Genomic DNA, 15,739 nt, shown 5'->3' with positions numbered 1-15,739 from the left:
TTGCGGCGTCGCGTCTGGTTTGAACACTGTAAAAACTAGGGTGACCAGACGTCCCGAAAAATTCGGGACAGTCCCGAAATCTAAGCTGTTGTCCCGAATCCGGCCCTAATTGTCCCGAAAATTATACTAAAGCAAATTATTGAGTATTGTCTGATAAAACATTAAAAACTGTCCGTGGAGGTTGAGTCGTCCTGCAGCCAGCCCCCGCCGGCTGCTTATTGGCTGCAGCATCTTTTTCTTTTTTTGAAGTTCAACAAAGATACCGTAGGCGCGAATTAAAATGCATTGATAAGCGAGCGCGAGTTGCCGCAGCCGCGAGTACAGTGAATGTGCAGGCAGCCAGTAAAGGAGTGATTGATTGGTCGCGGCACTGTTTGCAAAAAAAAAACTTCGGCCTAATGTCTGATGTTGGGTTACACAAAGCAAATCATCTACACAGTTATTTAGTTTTCTTATTTAATGACCGACAATTTCGTCATAATAATAATTTTGGCATAAGGCTTATTAGCGTTAGACTTTACTATAGCTTGAAATGTCTGATTTACGCACTGTTACAACAGTCTTTTTTTTTTTTTTTTGGTCACAATGACATTTGAGTTCATAATTTTAATATTGTTTTTTTTTGTGGCAGACTAAATATTAATGACAGACTGTTGATCTTTGAATAAAAATATGTTTGGTTCAGGTTTGAAAATTCATTTTATTATAGGCTATGTAGTCTAATATCATTGTAATGGAGATCTACTGGTTAAGGAAATTTGTCAACAATATGGGGTGTCTAGTCAGGACACGGAAGGCAGGGATAGTCGTTGAATGGTTTTAATAAATATACTTCTAAAATACAGATGCACAGGCACTATTTCTCATAAACTTTACAGTGTAGGTGTGGTTCTAAATGAAAGGAAATAAACATCAATATTACTTACATAAACACAATTTAGTTAACTGAATAACTATCTCTAGTCACTTAAATAAACAGTGCTAAACATGTCCCGAAACGTAACCACAATGAGAATAACATATAAGTTACACATACAACAGATATAAAGGCTGTCACTGACTATAAACCTTAACATAAATTACTAATATAAACTTATCTATATGATATAGTTTCAACTTACTTGTGGTCACTGACGCACACGAACACAATGCGATGATTAGCTTAACTGAAACTGAAACTAAACTGACAGCCGTTCTCTGCAAGCCAGGGCATGTCGCAACATGTCAGAAAAGGGGCGTGGTCTGAACGAACACTTGCTGTACATGCTCTGTCCATGTTCACATCACTTGAGCCTTTTGCACAGCCGCCCCATAATTCACGGTGTGAATTATCTCCTGGAAAGGCTCAACTATCCACAGGAGCTGTTGTCGAGGCATTCTCCGGGATGGCCGGCAACTCAATGAGCTTGGCCACTGGTCTGGTGTAGGTCCTCTCGTCTACCTGCACCTCAGCAGTCCTCACTTTACCATCGACACTCCTAATGGTCTTCGTGACTCGTCCCACGGGCCACAATGCACGAGGTAACCTTTGGTCAATTACCATCACCACTGTACCCACAGTGAGGTTCTCTGTGTCCTTTACCCATTTCTGCCTTGATTGCAAGAAAGGCAAGTAGTTCCGTATGAAATGGGTCCAAAACTGGTCAGCTAACACCTGACTGTGACGCCATCTTCTTCGACTGAGAATCTCAGACTCAGGGTACACCACTTGAGGAAGCGAAGAGTCGGGCCGCCCCATGAGGAGGTAGTTGGGGGTTACAGGATCCACATCAGCTACATCTGTCGACACATAGCCCAGTGGCTTGGAGTTGAGGATTCCCTCTACCTCAATCAGGACTGTCTGCAAGACTTCTTCGGTCACTGTCTGTGCTCCCAGAGTAACATAGAGTGCAGCCTTAATGGATCTGACTTCCCGCTCCCAGGCTCCACCAAAGTGAGGTGCATTTGGTGGGTTGAACTGGAAACGGATCTGGTGCTTAGCCAACTTGGTCTGCAGCTCTTCACACATGGCCTCAAAACTTGCCTTGAGCTCGTGCTCCCCTCCGCGGAAATTGGTCCCACAGTCAGAGAGAAGCTCGAAGGGAGTTCCCCGTCTAGCCACGAACCTTCTGAGTGACATAAGGAACGAGTCGGTATCCATGTTGGGCAGCACATCTAGGTGAATGCACCTGGTGGTCATACACTTAAAAACAATTCCCCATCTCTTTTCCGTACTCCGACCTCGCTTGACCTGGAACGGGCCAAAGCAATCTACTCCTGTTGAATAAAATGGAGGCTTCAGGAGGCGGAGACGACAAGGGGGCAGATCTGCCATCTTAGGAATAGCAGGCTTTGCTCTCCATTTCTGGCACTCCGGGCAGGATCTCTGATGACGACGCACAGCTTCTCGGCCTTGGAGGATCCAAAACTTGCGCCGGAGCTCTGCGAAGACCCTCTCCGATCCAGAATGGAGTAACTTGTTGTCATACTGTCGTATGATAAGTTTGGTAATATGGTGCTTGGGTTCCAGCACAATTGGGTGTACGATACCTTCTTCCAGACTAGTAGAACGTCGCAATCTACCACCTACTCGGATAAGACCCCTAGAGATGTCGTACTCTGGAGCAAGTGACAAGAGCCGACTGCTGGATGAAAGTGCTTTCCCTGTTTGTAGGCACTTGACTTCGTCTGGAAAGCTATCATATTGTGCTCTCTGAAGGATTCTGAGTTCTGCTTCTGCATAGTCATCTGCACTGAGGGCGCTTGATTGGGAGGCCGCCCCATGCAGTGACCTACTCGTTGCCTCAAGGAGATCTTCAAAGGTAGAGTGGTCTTCAGCGGCTGGGATCTCTGGAGCAGTAATGGCTGACATAATGCCACAGAACGCAGACCTCTTCATCTCTGACTCATCTGGGACCTCCACGAAAGAAGTTGCGGCTGGCCAACTCTCACGTGGTAGCCGAAGGAAGGCAGGACCTTGGCTGAATTGGTTTGGCTTGGCTAGGTTGGATAGTGTCATCCCTCTGGTGATAGCATCTGCGGGGTTATTCTGTGTGTCCACATACCTCCATGACCGGTGATCCGTCAACTCCTGAATCTCAGATACACGAGTCCCTACAAACACCTTGTATCTGCAGGACTCTGACTGTATCCAGGCAAGTACTGTGGTGGAGTCAGACCACAGCACTGTGTCCCTCAACTGAAGGGTGAGCTCTCTCTGGATCATCTGGGCAAGCTGAGCTCCGGTAAGGGCGGCACAGAGCTCAAGGCGTGGCATTGACTGTTGTTTCTTCGGTGCCACTCTTGAACGTGCCAGCACAAAGGCTACATGGACTTGGCCATGAGGATCCTCACCACGTAGGTAAGCAACTGACCCGTAGGCGGACTCTGATGCATCACAGAATACGTGAAGCTCGAGGGTGATGGCACTTACATCCACGTCCAGTGGGAAGTAGCTCCGGGAGAGACTAACCGTTGGGAGCTGAGGGAGCTCTTCTTCCCATGAATTCCAGGCTTGCAGGAGGTCGACCGGTAAGTTTGGGTCGTCCCAGTCACGGTCTTTGGCCCACAGTCTCTGGACCAAAACTTTGGCCCTTGTCGTGAAAGGCAGGATATGACCTAGGGGATCATACTGGCTTGCTAGTATCTTATAGATATTTCGCATGGTCGTCTGGCTTGGGGAAACCGGGCGATGCCTGTAATGGAGTGTATCCTCCATGAAGTGCCAACTGAGGCCTAGCGTCATTTCTTGAGCTTCACCATGCGTCTGAGAAACCCATCTTTCGCTGCTGTCAGACTTGGCCTCCTTAGGCAAGTTGCGAATCACCTCTGGCTGGTTACTGGCCCATTGACGAATATCGAAGCCACCTGCAGCTAGAATGGTTCTAAGCTTCGTCACAAGGTTCCTGGCTTCTACTACGGTGGGTAGACTCTGCAGGCAGTTGTCGACGTAGAAACACTGTTCTACACTGTGGCGGACATTTTCTCCTGGTTGACTGGACTCATTGACGTGTTTCTGAAGAGCAAAGATCGCGCAGCAGGGACTGCACGTCGTCCCGAACGGCAGAACCTCCCACTGGTACACTGATGGTTGTTTGTCCGTTTTTAGATCCCTCCAAAGGAACCTCAGCAAGGGCTTGTCTCTGTCCAGCAGGCGGACCTGGTGAAACATCCCTTTAATGTCTCCACTTACTGCGACTCGATGCTCCCTGAAGCGCAGGAGGACTCCAAGGAGTGAGGGTCCTAAGGCTGGACCAGGAAGGAGGTAGTTATTCAAACTTTGTCTGCCAAGCTGGAAGCTGCAGTTGAAAACAATCCGCTCCTTGCCATTGTGTCTGACCATGTGGTGGGGCAGAAACCACGACTCCTCGGATGAGTCCACCTCGCAGGAGTCAATCTTGGTGGCGTACCCAGCAATCTCAAGTTTCTTGATCTCCTCCTGGTAGGTAGATGCACGCAGTGAGTCTTGTACTAACCTCTTCTCTGTGTTTCGCAGGTTCTTCATCACAACTTCCTTTGAAACTTGCAGCTTGGGCATGTTTGGGACTCGTAGAAGGGGTGTAGCGTACCGATGCACTCCGTTTACTTCTACACGGATGGTCTCGGCCTCTAATAGGTCCACTGAATACTTGTCCTGTCTGGATCTGGTCACTAATCTCTCACTTTGGAAAGGCAGTGTATCTAACTGCCACAACCGTTCAACTTGACTGAACAGCTCAACAGAAGGGGAGGAAACGGTGGTGAACAAGCACTGTGTGGTGGGAAGCTGTTGCTGCAGGTATTTTGCTGGACCCTGGAGTGTCCAACCGAGCTTAGTCTTGACTGCTGCAGGACCACCAGGGGGACCAAGATGCACTGGCTCAATCGGAATGATCAGATCAGCATTATCCGATCCAATCAGGAGGGTTGGCTGAGCACCATCGATGGTTGGGATTGCCAGACCTTGTAGATGCCGATATCTTCTCTGAAGCTGGATAACTGGGTAGCTGTACTGAGAGAGGCCTAGGTGTTCACCTGTGAATGCGCCTTGAATGGAGAACCTCTTTGTTGGTTGGGAAGCTGGTGTGATCGTAAAGGACACACGTGAGCCTGACAGTATCTTGATGTCTTGGCGGATAGTACGGAGTGTGAGGTCTTCTACTTGACCCTGTACTCCTAGGTGGCGTGCTGCAGACGAAAGCAGGATGGTTCTCTCAGAGCCATCATCCAGCACTGCATACGTGTCAAGCACTTTATCCTGGTATTGCAAATTGACTCTGACAATCTTTAACAGCACCTGGCTATATCTATTTGGCTGATCCAGATAGTGAGTCTCTGCTGTCGATGTGATGGTGGGCTCGTTCCCACTCCTCTGGTTGACCTCGTGTAGGACGGAGAGGTGTTTTGACTTACAAAGGCGACACGGCTTCTTGAGGTCACAAGCAGAAGCTAGGTGAGAACGTCCGCATCTCCAGCACCTCCTCTTGACTTTAATCCAGTCCACCATCTCTGCTTTGGTAAGTTTAGCGAAGCTCTCACATTGGCTGAGGTAGTGTTCTGCCTCACAGTAAGGGCAGTATATCTTACCCTTCCCTTGGGTTCGCATAGAATGAGCTGCTTGAGAGGGCGTGTCGGATGGATGGTTACTGGAACTGTCTGTCCCATGCATAACAGTAGTGATCTTAACCTTGGACTTCTGCTGCTTGAATTCTCTCTTGTCCTTCTCACTGTGAGCTTGAAGTGAGGGTTCAATGTCCAGGCATCTGACTTCTGCCTTCAGCCACTCTGAAAATTCAATGAGCGTTAGCTTTAGTTTATCCGGGTTCTTCCTATACTGTTGACGACGAAATCTCTCTTGCTGGTGCTTGGGGAGCCTGCTTAGAAGGCGCTTCACATTGGAGCCGCAGTGGAGTTCCTCATGGCCTTCACCTCGGAGAGCTTTCAGCATCCCTACCAGCGATTGCACTCTGATGGAGAACTCGTCGAGAGCCCTATCATCTCGGATGGGGGGTAGGCGTTCCATGTCCTCTATCTCCTTCAGCACAAACTGATATGGACGTCCATAGCGTTCATCCAGTGCTTTCAGAGCTTCAGAGTAGGGCATACTAGACTCTGCATGAGCTAGCACTAGGCGATGTGCATGTGGCACCTTGACATGCTTCAGCAAGATGGCATACTTGTAATGCTCGGACTGAGAAGGATGGAGGAGTGTGCTAAGGGAAAGACGTAGCTCCACATATTGAGCTCTGTCCTCCTTGGTAAAGTCAGGAAATGTTGGGCCTTCTATATTGGGGGGTGCATGCTGATACCCGGTGGATGGATAATGGGCCAGCATGGCTGGATTCCCTTGGTAGAAAGGTTGGGGTACATAAGGAGGCTGATGTATTGACTGGTGCACGGGTAGAGGCATCATCTGATCGAAAGCTGGATTTACATGTAGCGATCTGGGAGGAGCCACATGTGGAAGATGTGATGTGTGAGGCTCAGGTGGCACCAGATGTGGATTTCCCAACTGAGGCTCCCTACCTTTCTCGTGTTGGCTGCTGGGTGCAGCTACATTGGGCTTACTATTACCCGATATAGGGTAGGACGAGAGTGAGCTATATGATGTGGCATTTCTTAACAAGCCTACTGATGGCTGTAGACCCTGGGTTGACTCTCTGGGATGGCTGGGCTGAAGGTGAGCCGGTGGATCATGTTCAGAATCCTGCTTGATAGCTTGAACGTCATAGCGTGGAACGAGTGTATGCTGAGGGGGTTGAGTGACTCGGCTGAGAGACGGAGGAAGTGTCATTTGTTCTAGCTGATGGGTTAGTTCTGCAGCTATGCTTGGGTTATCCTCAGTTCTGTGGTGGTGAGGAACAAGGGCTGGTGAAGGCTGTGGTTCACCTCCTCTGTCTGGGTAGAGTTGGCGTACTGGGGTCTGATGCCGTGATGACCTCCTTGACGACTGAGCTGAGGTCCGAGGGGAATGATGCTGCAGGAAAAACTCCAAAAGCTCTGTTTGTTTCTTAGCCGTTTCACTCTGTTGCCGCGCTGTCTCCAAAGCTTGATGAACAATGGCTTCATTTGCATTATGCATTGGTGGCATTGAGGATATGCTTCTAGCAGGACTACGTAGCTCCCTCTCCTCTTCGTGCCTGTGCATCTGCGCTAAGCTATGCTGATCTGGATATTCGACTAAAAAATCATCCAGATATCTTGGGCGTTGCACTGAGCGTTTGGGGCGCACCGGTGAAACAGGGAGGCTGATTCCTTCTTTACTGGTTGCCATATCGTTGACTCTACTCCGGCTCGAAGGACCATAAATTGTAATGGAGATCTACTGGTTAAGGAAATTTGTCAACAATATGGGGTGTCTAGTCAGGACACGGAAGGCAGGGATAGTCGTTGAATGGTTTTAATAAATATACTTCTAAAATACAGATGCACAGGCACTATTTCTCATAAACTTTACAGTGTAGGTGTGGTTCTAAATGAAAGGAAATAAACATCAATATTACTTACATAAACACAATTTAGTTAACTGAATAACTATCTCTAGTCACTTAAATAAACAGTGCTAAACATGTCCCGAAACGTAACCACAATGAGAATAACATATAAGTTACACATACAACAGATATAAAGGCTGTCACTGACTATAAACCTTAACATAAATTACTAATATAAACTTATCTATATGATATAGTTTCAACTTACTTGTGGTCACTGACGCACACGAACACAATGCGATGATTAGCTTAACTGAAACTGAAACTAAACTGACAGCCGTTCTCTGCAAGCCAGGGCATGTCGCAACATGTCAGAAAAGGGGCGTGGTCTGAACGAACACTTGCTGTACATGCTCTGTCCATGTTCACATCACTTGAGCCTTTTGCACAATCATAGTAGGACTACCCCCCCATCTGGTCACCCTAGTAAAAACTGACAGTCAATGTAGAATGAATGTACAAATAGTTAATAAAACATTCATGTGATGGAATGGTTTTATAAAAAATTCCAGAAAAATTCTCCCTAATAAAGCACTATGTTTTACAAAAATATAATCTCTAGCAAACGCATGCTATTTGAGTATTTAGCAAGTAAAATCTCCTGAAGTTAGACTGAATGATCAGACAGAAAGACAAATTTGAGAGTAAAGTACAATAATTTAATGTTTACAGTAACATGAGAGTCTAATAAACAATAGATCCATCAGATTCACATAAACACACTAATATTTAATTCTGGTTTTCAGTGATTTACTGCAGTTTATTTCTAGAATGCCAAAACAGAGTAAGTGTGTGAAGGTGCTTCATTCTTCCATCGACTACATTCGTGACACGACATGAACAAAAGTTCCCAATCCACGACACAAGCAAACCTAATCCAAGCTGAACTGAGACTGTTAAACTTAAGCTCAGCTAAGACTTGTTTAGAAAGCGAATGTACATGAAAATTAAGGCTGTAAATCATCAAAACAACATGGAATGATAAAACAACAAAAAGGCAACATGTATATTTGCTTGTATAAATGTTGACAGCACTAACATAAGAGGAAATAACCAAAATACAGACAAGATACTTTTTTTTTAAACATTTTGTTTGATATTTTAATGCGCATTAATTGGACTCATCTTACTCTCACCTCTACAGGAAAGCTAGAATTACTGGACAACATCTGTTTTATTGCCATATTGAAATTTTATAATTCAGTGAAATCATTTTGTAAAGACTTTAGGTGCCATATTGAATCAGACACCAATAAAAACAAGGCTGTGAGAGATATTAAACGAATTGTTCACCCAATGAAATTAGCATTTCCACAAATTAAGTGGGAAAAATTATGTGCAGGGGGGAAAAATACAAAAAAGTGATGCTGCATTGATGTCATGTTAAAATTACCGTAATTACAAGTTCCAGATTAATAAAACCAACTAGAAAAATTAGTTATTACTAGTTGACTGTTGTGATGTGATATAAAAATAACTACATAACTAATAATTGCAGCAGCTCCCACAGTTAGAGATAGTTAGTTTGGTATCTGTATGCGTTAGTTTGATATTTACTATATTTTGATCAAGTTTTAAAATTATTATAATATTAACATAAAGATGGTGTAAATGTACTTCTATCCCTCACCGCTTCGTTTTCATTCACATCTAAACTGATTAGAGAGTAAAGCAAGAACAGTCTGCGGCTGCGCTCATCCTACACAATCTATATTATCAGATTATTATGAACTCCATTAAAGTAAATCAATAATCTCACAGATTTGCCAGATCATACACGGGTGAGGATGCAGGTTTAGTTGATCACTGCTGTCTGAGAGCCTGAGCGTGTCGGCGGGAGTTAATCGATCATTTTCTCTTGGTCTTGATCCTCTTTCTTCTCATTGGTCGGTTGAGGCTTTGGAGGGGGCGTGTCCAGCTGCGCCCAGGTTATAGGCTCCGCCTTCTTCATGACCACCTCCACTTTAGAGGCCATCATGTTAACAACACTCTTATTGATGTCAATCACCTGTCAATCACACAATCATATATGAACAAAAAAACGACCCAAATACACTGCAAGATCATGAACTTTGAATTCTTCTTAACAAAACATCTAATAGCGCCATCTAATGGATGAAATTCACACTGTAAATCACTGACTTGAAAGTGTTAAGTCTTTTTTAACTTTTTAGTACTAATGTAATCCAATCAAACATTGGCATAAATAAATGGAAGTATGAGAATTACATAGTTAAACACATGTAATATATATTTTAAGTTAATTACTTAATTGTCCTTCCACTACCTCATTCATTTAAAAAAAAAAATTAAATAAACTAAAATATCACATTTGAAAATAATGTGTGCACAATTTATATTTGTCTTATAATATTATTTATATACTATTATAGTTTTATTTTGTATTTTTTATTTATTTTTATTTTCAGCTTTCATTTTAAGTTTTCATTTCAGTATTTTTGTTACGTGTTCTTTTAAGCTTTAATTTATTTTTATTTCAGCTTTCGAAATTTCAGCACTTCAACTTTATATGATTTCTTTCAGTTCTTTCAACATTTCAAATGTATTTCTTTTCATCTAGCCTAATATTTTTAGCTTTTGAAATACACTGTTGAATAACACTGTTGTCTAGAAAGTAATTTCAAGCACTTTAGCAGATTTTAGAACAAATGTTTTTTAAGATCATAATTAAGATAAAAAAAAATTAAGAAAAGTTTATAAGATAATCAAATTATCTGAACAAATTGTGGTATTATAGTTAGTAAAACTAAAGAAACTAAACAAAAGGATTTACTTTAAATAAAATAAACAAAGCAAATAAAATGAAATATTTAAAAAAAAACTTAACTTATTGTATTTCAGCCGTTTGCCAAGGCAACATTTTTGTACTAAAATAAACTAAAACTGAAATAAAAAGTAAACTAATAAAAATAATCAAAAACTAACAAAAACATACAAATGAACTAAAATTAAAATTCTAAATATAAAAAATAAAAGCTAGTTTAAAATATGAATAAATCAATAATTTTATCTCAATGACACTAAATGTGTTTTAAGGACAGATAATGGATGGTCACTGAAACTCACCCCCCACAGGCTCATCTTCAGCTCAAACTCTTTTTCTCCATCAAAGATCAGACGAATTTTCAGCTGCCGAAAAAATCATTCATCAGACAACAAAAGTACAGACCATTAATAAATAACATCACCACACTGGACAATAGCAAAAACACATATATTGCACAGTATATCACTTTAAACAGTCGAACTCCCTCACCAAGATGCTGTTCGCTTCCACAGAACAAAACTCAGGATTTGAGTTCTTTGCATAGATAGACATGGTCACATGACTTCCTGTCTGGTGCCAATCAAATCGACATGGAGCCACTTTGTTACCCTGCAGGGACAGAAAACACACGTGTTTGAGAATCATAGTATATCATGTGATCTTGACCTGATGGACGTGAAGCAATTGCTTGGCTCACCGTGTCTTTCCTCCACTGGTGTAATCCTTTATTACAGCCCTCCTGAGACAGGAATGAGTTAAAATCAGACGTCTTCCTCTTACAGCAGCTCCAGTACTTCATCCTGAAACCATGCATGCGCATAAAATACCATCTAAAAAGATCAAATAGTCGCTTTTCAGCATCAGTTATAAATTCTCCTCACCCCTCGTGGAAGATGGGCACTCCAGGATGATATGAACACGTTTCTGCATCAGTCTTTGGTCCGTTGTATGTCTGATAATCATAATGGCATAATATTAGCACACATATTTCATTAAAAAAATATATTAATTAAGTAATGTTAATTTCTAAATATAGATTATTAAAATCAAAAATGGTCAAAAAGGGAGGGTGGGGGGGGGCACTACTAGAACAGCTTTTTTCATATTTGATAGTTAAAAAAACCACATTATTTTCCCATATTCTCCATTGTTGCAGCTCCTCTCTTCTCAGTCTGTCAGTAATGCTCTGTTTAGTTCCTGTCTCTATGAAGCCCCTCCTTCTGAAGAGCACACTGTGCTCTGATTGGTTGAGTGGATTAGTGTGTTGTGATTGGTCAAGCACTTTGAATGTGTTTGGGAAATGTCCCGCCCCTTATCATAACCACCAGTTTCAACACACAACTAACTATCTCAACAGTCTCTGCCCCTTTATTGTGCATATTTATTATTTAAAAGAGGAATATTGTGACGTGTTTGTTCCTGGAAGAAACTCAAGACTACAATGGAGGCGTTTCAGGGAGTTCAGAAACAGTGACACTGATATAGAGAATAACTCCTGCTGGAGGGACTTTCTCATGCTCAAACAGCAATATTTGTACACTAAAGAAAGATGAACATGGAAAAATCATAATAGGTCCTCTTTAACTAACAGGAGCTTATATCACCATAACATACAGCAGAAATGTTCTTTAACCTTCGAGCAGCCTCCATTTTTACACGCCGTCCCAATTTTGACCTCACTTCCTTTTCTGAAGGTCAAAAAGATTCACATGTCATTTTTGCATGAGATGGTCAAGTAACTAAATAAAACGAGAATGAATCTAGAACCTCCTGCAAGTTTATAATGATGTAACGTCACCTTTCTCTTCGAGCTGAGCGGCGTCTGCGAGTCTGAGTTTCTCGAGCGTCTGGTTCAGAGACGGGGAGACTTTCCTCTGCAGCTCCACCAGCGGCTCCTCAGCGCTGAAACAACATTTATAAAGCGCTTTATACAATACAGATCCTTTCAAAGCAGCCATTATAGCGATGATGATGATGAGGAGGAAGAGTTACCTGGGTCTCTGGATGGACTCCAGTGGTTTGGGGGCCTGGATGATATACTCATTAAACCTGGGTTTCAGATCCTCCAGCTCTTTCTTCTCTCCTGAGACCCTCACGTCTGGTTTCACGGGTTCAAGCGGCTTCTCGCTGTTATGAGGACCTTTAGTGCAGCCCTGACAGAGAACGAGCCATAAAACAGGAGACGTTTGCATACATTTGCTTTATCTTAGTGACAGAATTCATGGATATCGAAGAGATAAAGGAATTTTACATGGTTGTGATATCGGTTAGCAGCTGAGAGTTAGAGAATTAAAACACACCAATGCAAAACAGAAAACAGTTTTATTAATTACACTTAAAAATAGTATTAACAAACATTATATGCATGTTTATGAAGCAGTGTCAGCGTGTCATGTGATCACAGATATCAGTTTAATATATTAATTATCATTTAATAAATAGAAATTCATATAAAAATATACAAATCTAAAATTATTTTAAAGTTAATGCTTCAAGTAATGTTTCAGGAAAAAAATAAGGCAAATAAATTAAGTTATGTGACATTTTCCTTTACAAATGAATGATCTTTTATACATTAAATAATGTTTGATGATCTTTTATTATAATGTAGAGCCCTTGATAAGGAGGATAGCACATAATTCATTGAGCTCTAGTAGTATGCAGTGCTGTCCAGTTCACAATAACACACATCTATGCATTATATTCTACAAAGCAAGTGTGGTGAGGTGGTGGAAGGGCAAAAGTTACACTTATGAGAAAGTATAGCAGAATAAAGAGCAGACTACGCCACCCCGTTTCACTGAACGGGGAAATTTCACAAGAACACACAGGTTCGCGACCACAGAGGACAAGAGACGTGGATCTGAATACAAAAATACTTTTTCACAATAATAATTATTTTAAATATATAAAAAGCTATTGACTCCAGGGGAGACAAGAGTTTTACACCACTTTGGTGTGCATCAAAACAAAAACAAAAAAACCCCAAAAAAAGACACTTTCAGGCTGAGGCTTACCAGTAGGGAGCTAGCTGGACAGGGAGTATCCTAAGACCACACCACACTCCACACAAACACTCTCACTCTCACACCTAAGTGAAAGAAACGCAGGTGCCAACGGCAAAACACTCGGTGAAGGAAACACCACCACCAAAAAGGCACAAACAGCTAGCTTCCCTACACCGGGGGCCTTCAGCTTCTGAAAGGAACACAAAAAAAACACAATATAATTTCACAATTTGCTGCAGGCACATGTATTAACAAATTACAGTAGAACAAATTCTAACTATAAAAGAAGCCAACACTTGGCAATTTACTGGCCACAGAAGTTAAGCTGGCTAGTGTTTCCCAAGGAGTTCACATCAGATTGCCATTTTGGCACAAACAGAGCAGCCAAATGCTAGGCTATATAAACAGAAAAATAAAGTGAAATAATACGAAATGAGAACAATTAATTGAATCACAGAAAATAAATCCAAAACAGAATGTAGCTCACTTTTCACGGTCCTTAAGAAAAGCACCGATCAAAGAGCAAAATAACCAAACTGCTGGTGGCAATATAACCAAAAGGTAAGGGCTAAATTTACATTGTTGCTAGTACGTCTCACATTGAATGACGGCTCGGAGATTGGCCACTCACTTAGTCCACCAGCATTGGCTTAAAGCAATCTTCAAAAACAAAATAAACAAACAGAAAAAAACAAAGTAATATATCAAAATAATAAACGGTCACATAGTGGTATTAATGGCAGCAGAACAAACAGTGCAGCCTAACAGCGTTGTCTGGGAAGCATTTGCCCCACAGTCCACCGAGACGAACTGATCACGAGCGGATTGATGCACTAAAGATAGAAAGTTTATGAATGAATTAAAAACACCCAATCTCATAATGCTCAAGTGGTTAGATATACATACCCAGAAGTCGATCGCTAGACCCACAAATAACTCAGTTACTCGCAGCTTCATTCATAAAAGGAAACTCACAAATGTACAACTGCTCCATCCAACCATACACATGAGCTGTGGTGAAAGACAGCCTGCACCAAAAAGCAAGGTCACACCAGTCCCAGCCATAACCTGGCTAAAACAGATACATAACCACTTTACTGGTGCATGTGTGCTAGCAGCAACATTAACCAAACAGCTAGGTACACACCTCCCGCAGAGCTGCGAGCGCACCCACACAGAGGAGATCGTAACAATGACGCATATCCAGGTGGCCTGAACGCCACCTTAAATAGGCCAGGGACGGCCGCCAATAGGCGCTCACGCCCATCAATTAGATGACAACACTTACTAGGGCGGGATCTAACCCCGCCCTGCCACACAAGCTTTTTAACAAGACTGCATATATTTCTGACTCCGTTGTGTTTCTTACAACACACAAGAAACCAGAGCTATGCATGCTCTCGTTTGGTCATTAAAACGTAAGATTATGGAGGTAAATAATAGATAGCGCGGTGTACAAATAATAAGTAACACTTTCGATTATGAATAAACTTTGTAACTAGATTAGTGTAACAAACACTCACTCAATGGATTGATTTCTGGATCAAATCTCAGCCCGCACTCATATCACTGTTTTTTAGTTGTTGGCTTTAGAAATACTTGATACATCAAGAGGAATATGATAAAAATTAACATTGCAATTAGTAATTAACTGTGTTCAGAAGCAGGAGAGAAAAAAACAAGAAACCAGTAAAAGAATGTGAAGATTTATTTGGAAACATAGATCATCATATAAAATTATAAAATTATTTGACAGAAATTAATGTTCAGTGAAATTATTTGCATAATCTTTGTCTTCCTCTGATGGTATAATTTACAACATCTCTTCTGAAGTCAAACTCTTGATAAAACCTATAATACTTTTCCTGACGCTGTCTGTATTGCACAATAAATCTATTGTCTAAGGCTTGTTTTCACTTTGCTTTAACCGTTTGTCTCATATTTTAAGTGTTTCACCATTTACATTATAATCAATATATAACAAATGTGAAACAATTCAAAGCTACTATTTTCAACACTCATTTTCATGAGCCATTACTATAAAACAAGAAACTGGTGTGAAGTCACACACACACACGTCAGTGTGATCGCTGTGTGTCTCTGTGTCTTCAGTCTCTGTAGCGGCTCTTTATTCACCATCAGCTGATCCTGAGGAAACTGAACTGACGTTTAAACACTGAGAGTCCTACAATAAAACACACAGACAGACATATATGAGTATGAGACATTACTGAGTCACATCACATCTGGAGATCATTTCAGGAAAACACAGCCAGAGATATTAATATATTCATATTACAGTCAGAGATATTAATGACAAACTGGAATAGATTAATAACAGCAAATGATAAACAATTATCACTTCATCACACACACACACACACACACACACACACACACACACACACACACACACACACACACACCACATTTCCATGCAAACAAATAATCTGTAAGTAATCAGATTGATGGCTCGGACTGAAAAGCCTTCA

General features: G+C 41.9%; 3 protein-coding genes across 4 annotated transcripts in view; all 3 read right to left on the bottom strand.

Annotated features, from left to right (window-relative positions):
- Nucleotides 1–7,833, bottom strand: LOC311296709 (uncharacterized protein). The gene is made up of 2 exons (XM_084418585.1): nt 7,660–7,833; nt 1–7,429 (listed from the first exon to the last, which is right to left on the bottom strand). The coding sequence occupies exon 2, from the start codon at nt 7,229–7,231 to the stop codon at nt 1,346–1,348; it is 5,886 nt and encodes a 1,961-aa protein (XP_084274711.1). The 5' UTR covers nt 7,232–7,429; nt 7,660–7,833; the 3' UTR covers nt 1–1,345.
- A 258-nt stretch (nt 7,834–8,091) lies between these two features.
- On the bottom strand, nt 8,092–14,562 carry LOC311296754 (cysteine and histidine-rich domain-containing protein 1-like). 2 transcript variants are annotated; one of them, XM_084418642.1, is made up of 10 exons: nt 14,395–14,432; nt 14,154–14,319; nt 12,232–12,392; nt 12,038–12,141; nt 11,854–11,927; nt 11,121–11,191; nt 10,937–11,039; nt 10,729–10,848; nt 10,539–10,601; nt 8,092–9,459 (listed from the first exon to the last, which is right to left on the bottom strand). In XM_084418642.1, the coding sequence occupies exons 2-10, from the start codon at nt 14,202–14,204 to the stop codon at nt 9,292–9,294; spliced, it is 915 nt and encodes a 304-aa protein (XP_084274768.1). In that variant the 5' UTR covers nt 14,205–14,319; nt 14,395–14,432; the 3' UTR covers nt 8,092–9,291. The 2 variants fall into 2 exon arrangements, with proteins under 2 accessions (XP_084274768.1, XP_084274767.1); XM_084418641.1 differs by lacking the exon at nt 14,154–14,319 and having other exon boundaries at nt 14,395–14,562.
- Nucleotides 14,563–14,938: 376 nt separating this feature from the next.
- Nucleotides 14,939–15,739, bottom strand: part of LOC311296716 (NACHT, LRR and PYD domains-containing protein 3-like) — a 28,038-nt gene continuing 27,237 nt past the window's right edge. Inside the window, exon 12 of the mRNA XM_084418593.1 lies at nt 14,939–15,432. Coding sequence (XP_084274719.1) covers nt 15,431–15,432 — 2 coding nt within the window. The 3' untranslated portion in view covers nt 14,939–15,430. The remainder of the gene's footprint in view (nt 15,433–15,739) is intronic.

Source organism: Rutilus rutilus, assembly GCF_951802725.1.
Source record: "Rutilus rutilus genome assembly, chromosome: 9".
In the NCBI taxonomy this organism is placed as follows: domain Eukaryota; kingdom Metazoa; phylum Chordata; class Actinopteri; order Cypriniformes; family Leuciscidae; genus Rutilus; species Rutilus rutilus.
The sequence above is the reverse complement of the archived record's forward strand: the minus strand, read 5'-3'. Positions and strand labels throughout refer to the sequence as shown.

Bases quoted from the DNA above. Each gene is read 5' to 3' on its own strand.
- LOC311296754 (XM_084418641.1), bottom strand. From the start codon at position 14,514: ATGGGCGTGAGCGCCTATTGGCGGCCGTCCCTGGCCTATTTAAGGTGG. The intron at 11,928-12,037 runs GTGACGTTACAT...TTTGACCTTCAG, and splicing joins CGCTCAGCTCGAAGAGAAAG to AAAAGGAAGTGAGGTCAAAA. The intron at 10,602-10,728 runs GTGAGGGAGTTC...TTTTTTCGGCAG, and splicing joins TGGAAGCGAACAGCATCTTG to CTGAAAATTCGTCTGATCTT.
- LOC311296709 (XM_084418585.1), bottom strand. From the start codon at position 7,231: ATGGCAACCAGTAAAGAAGGAATCAGCCTCCCTGTTTCACCGGTGCGC.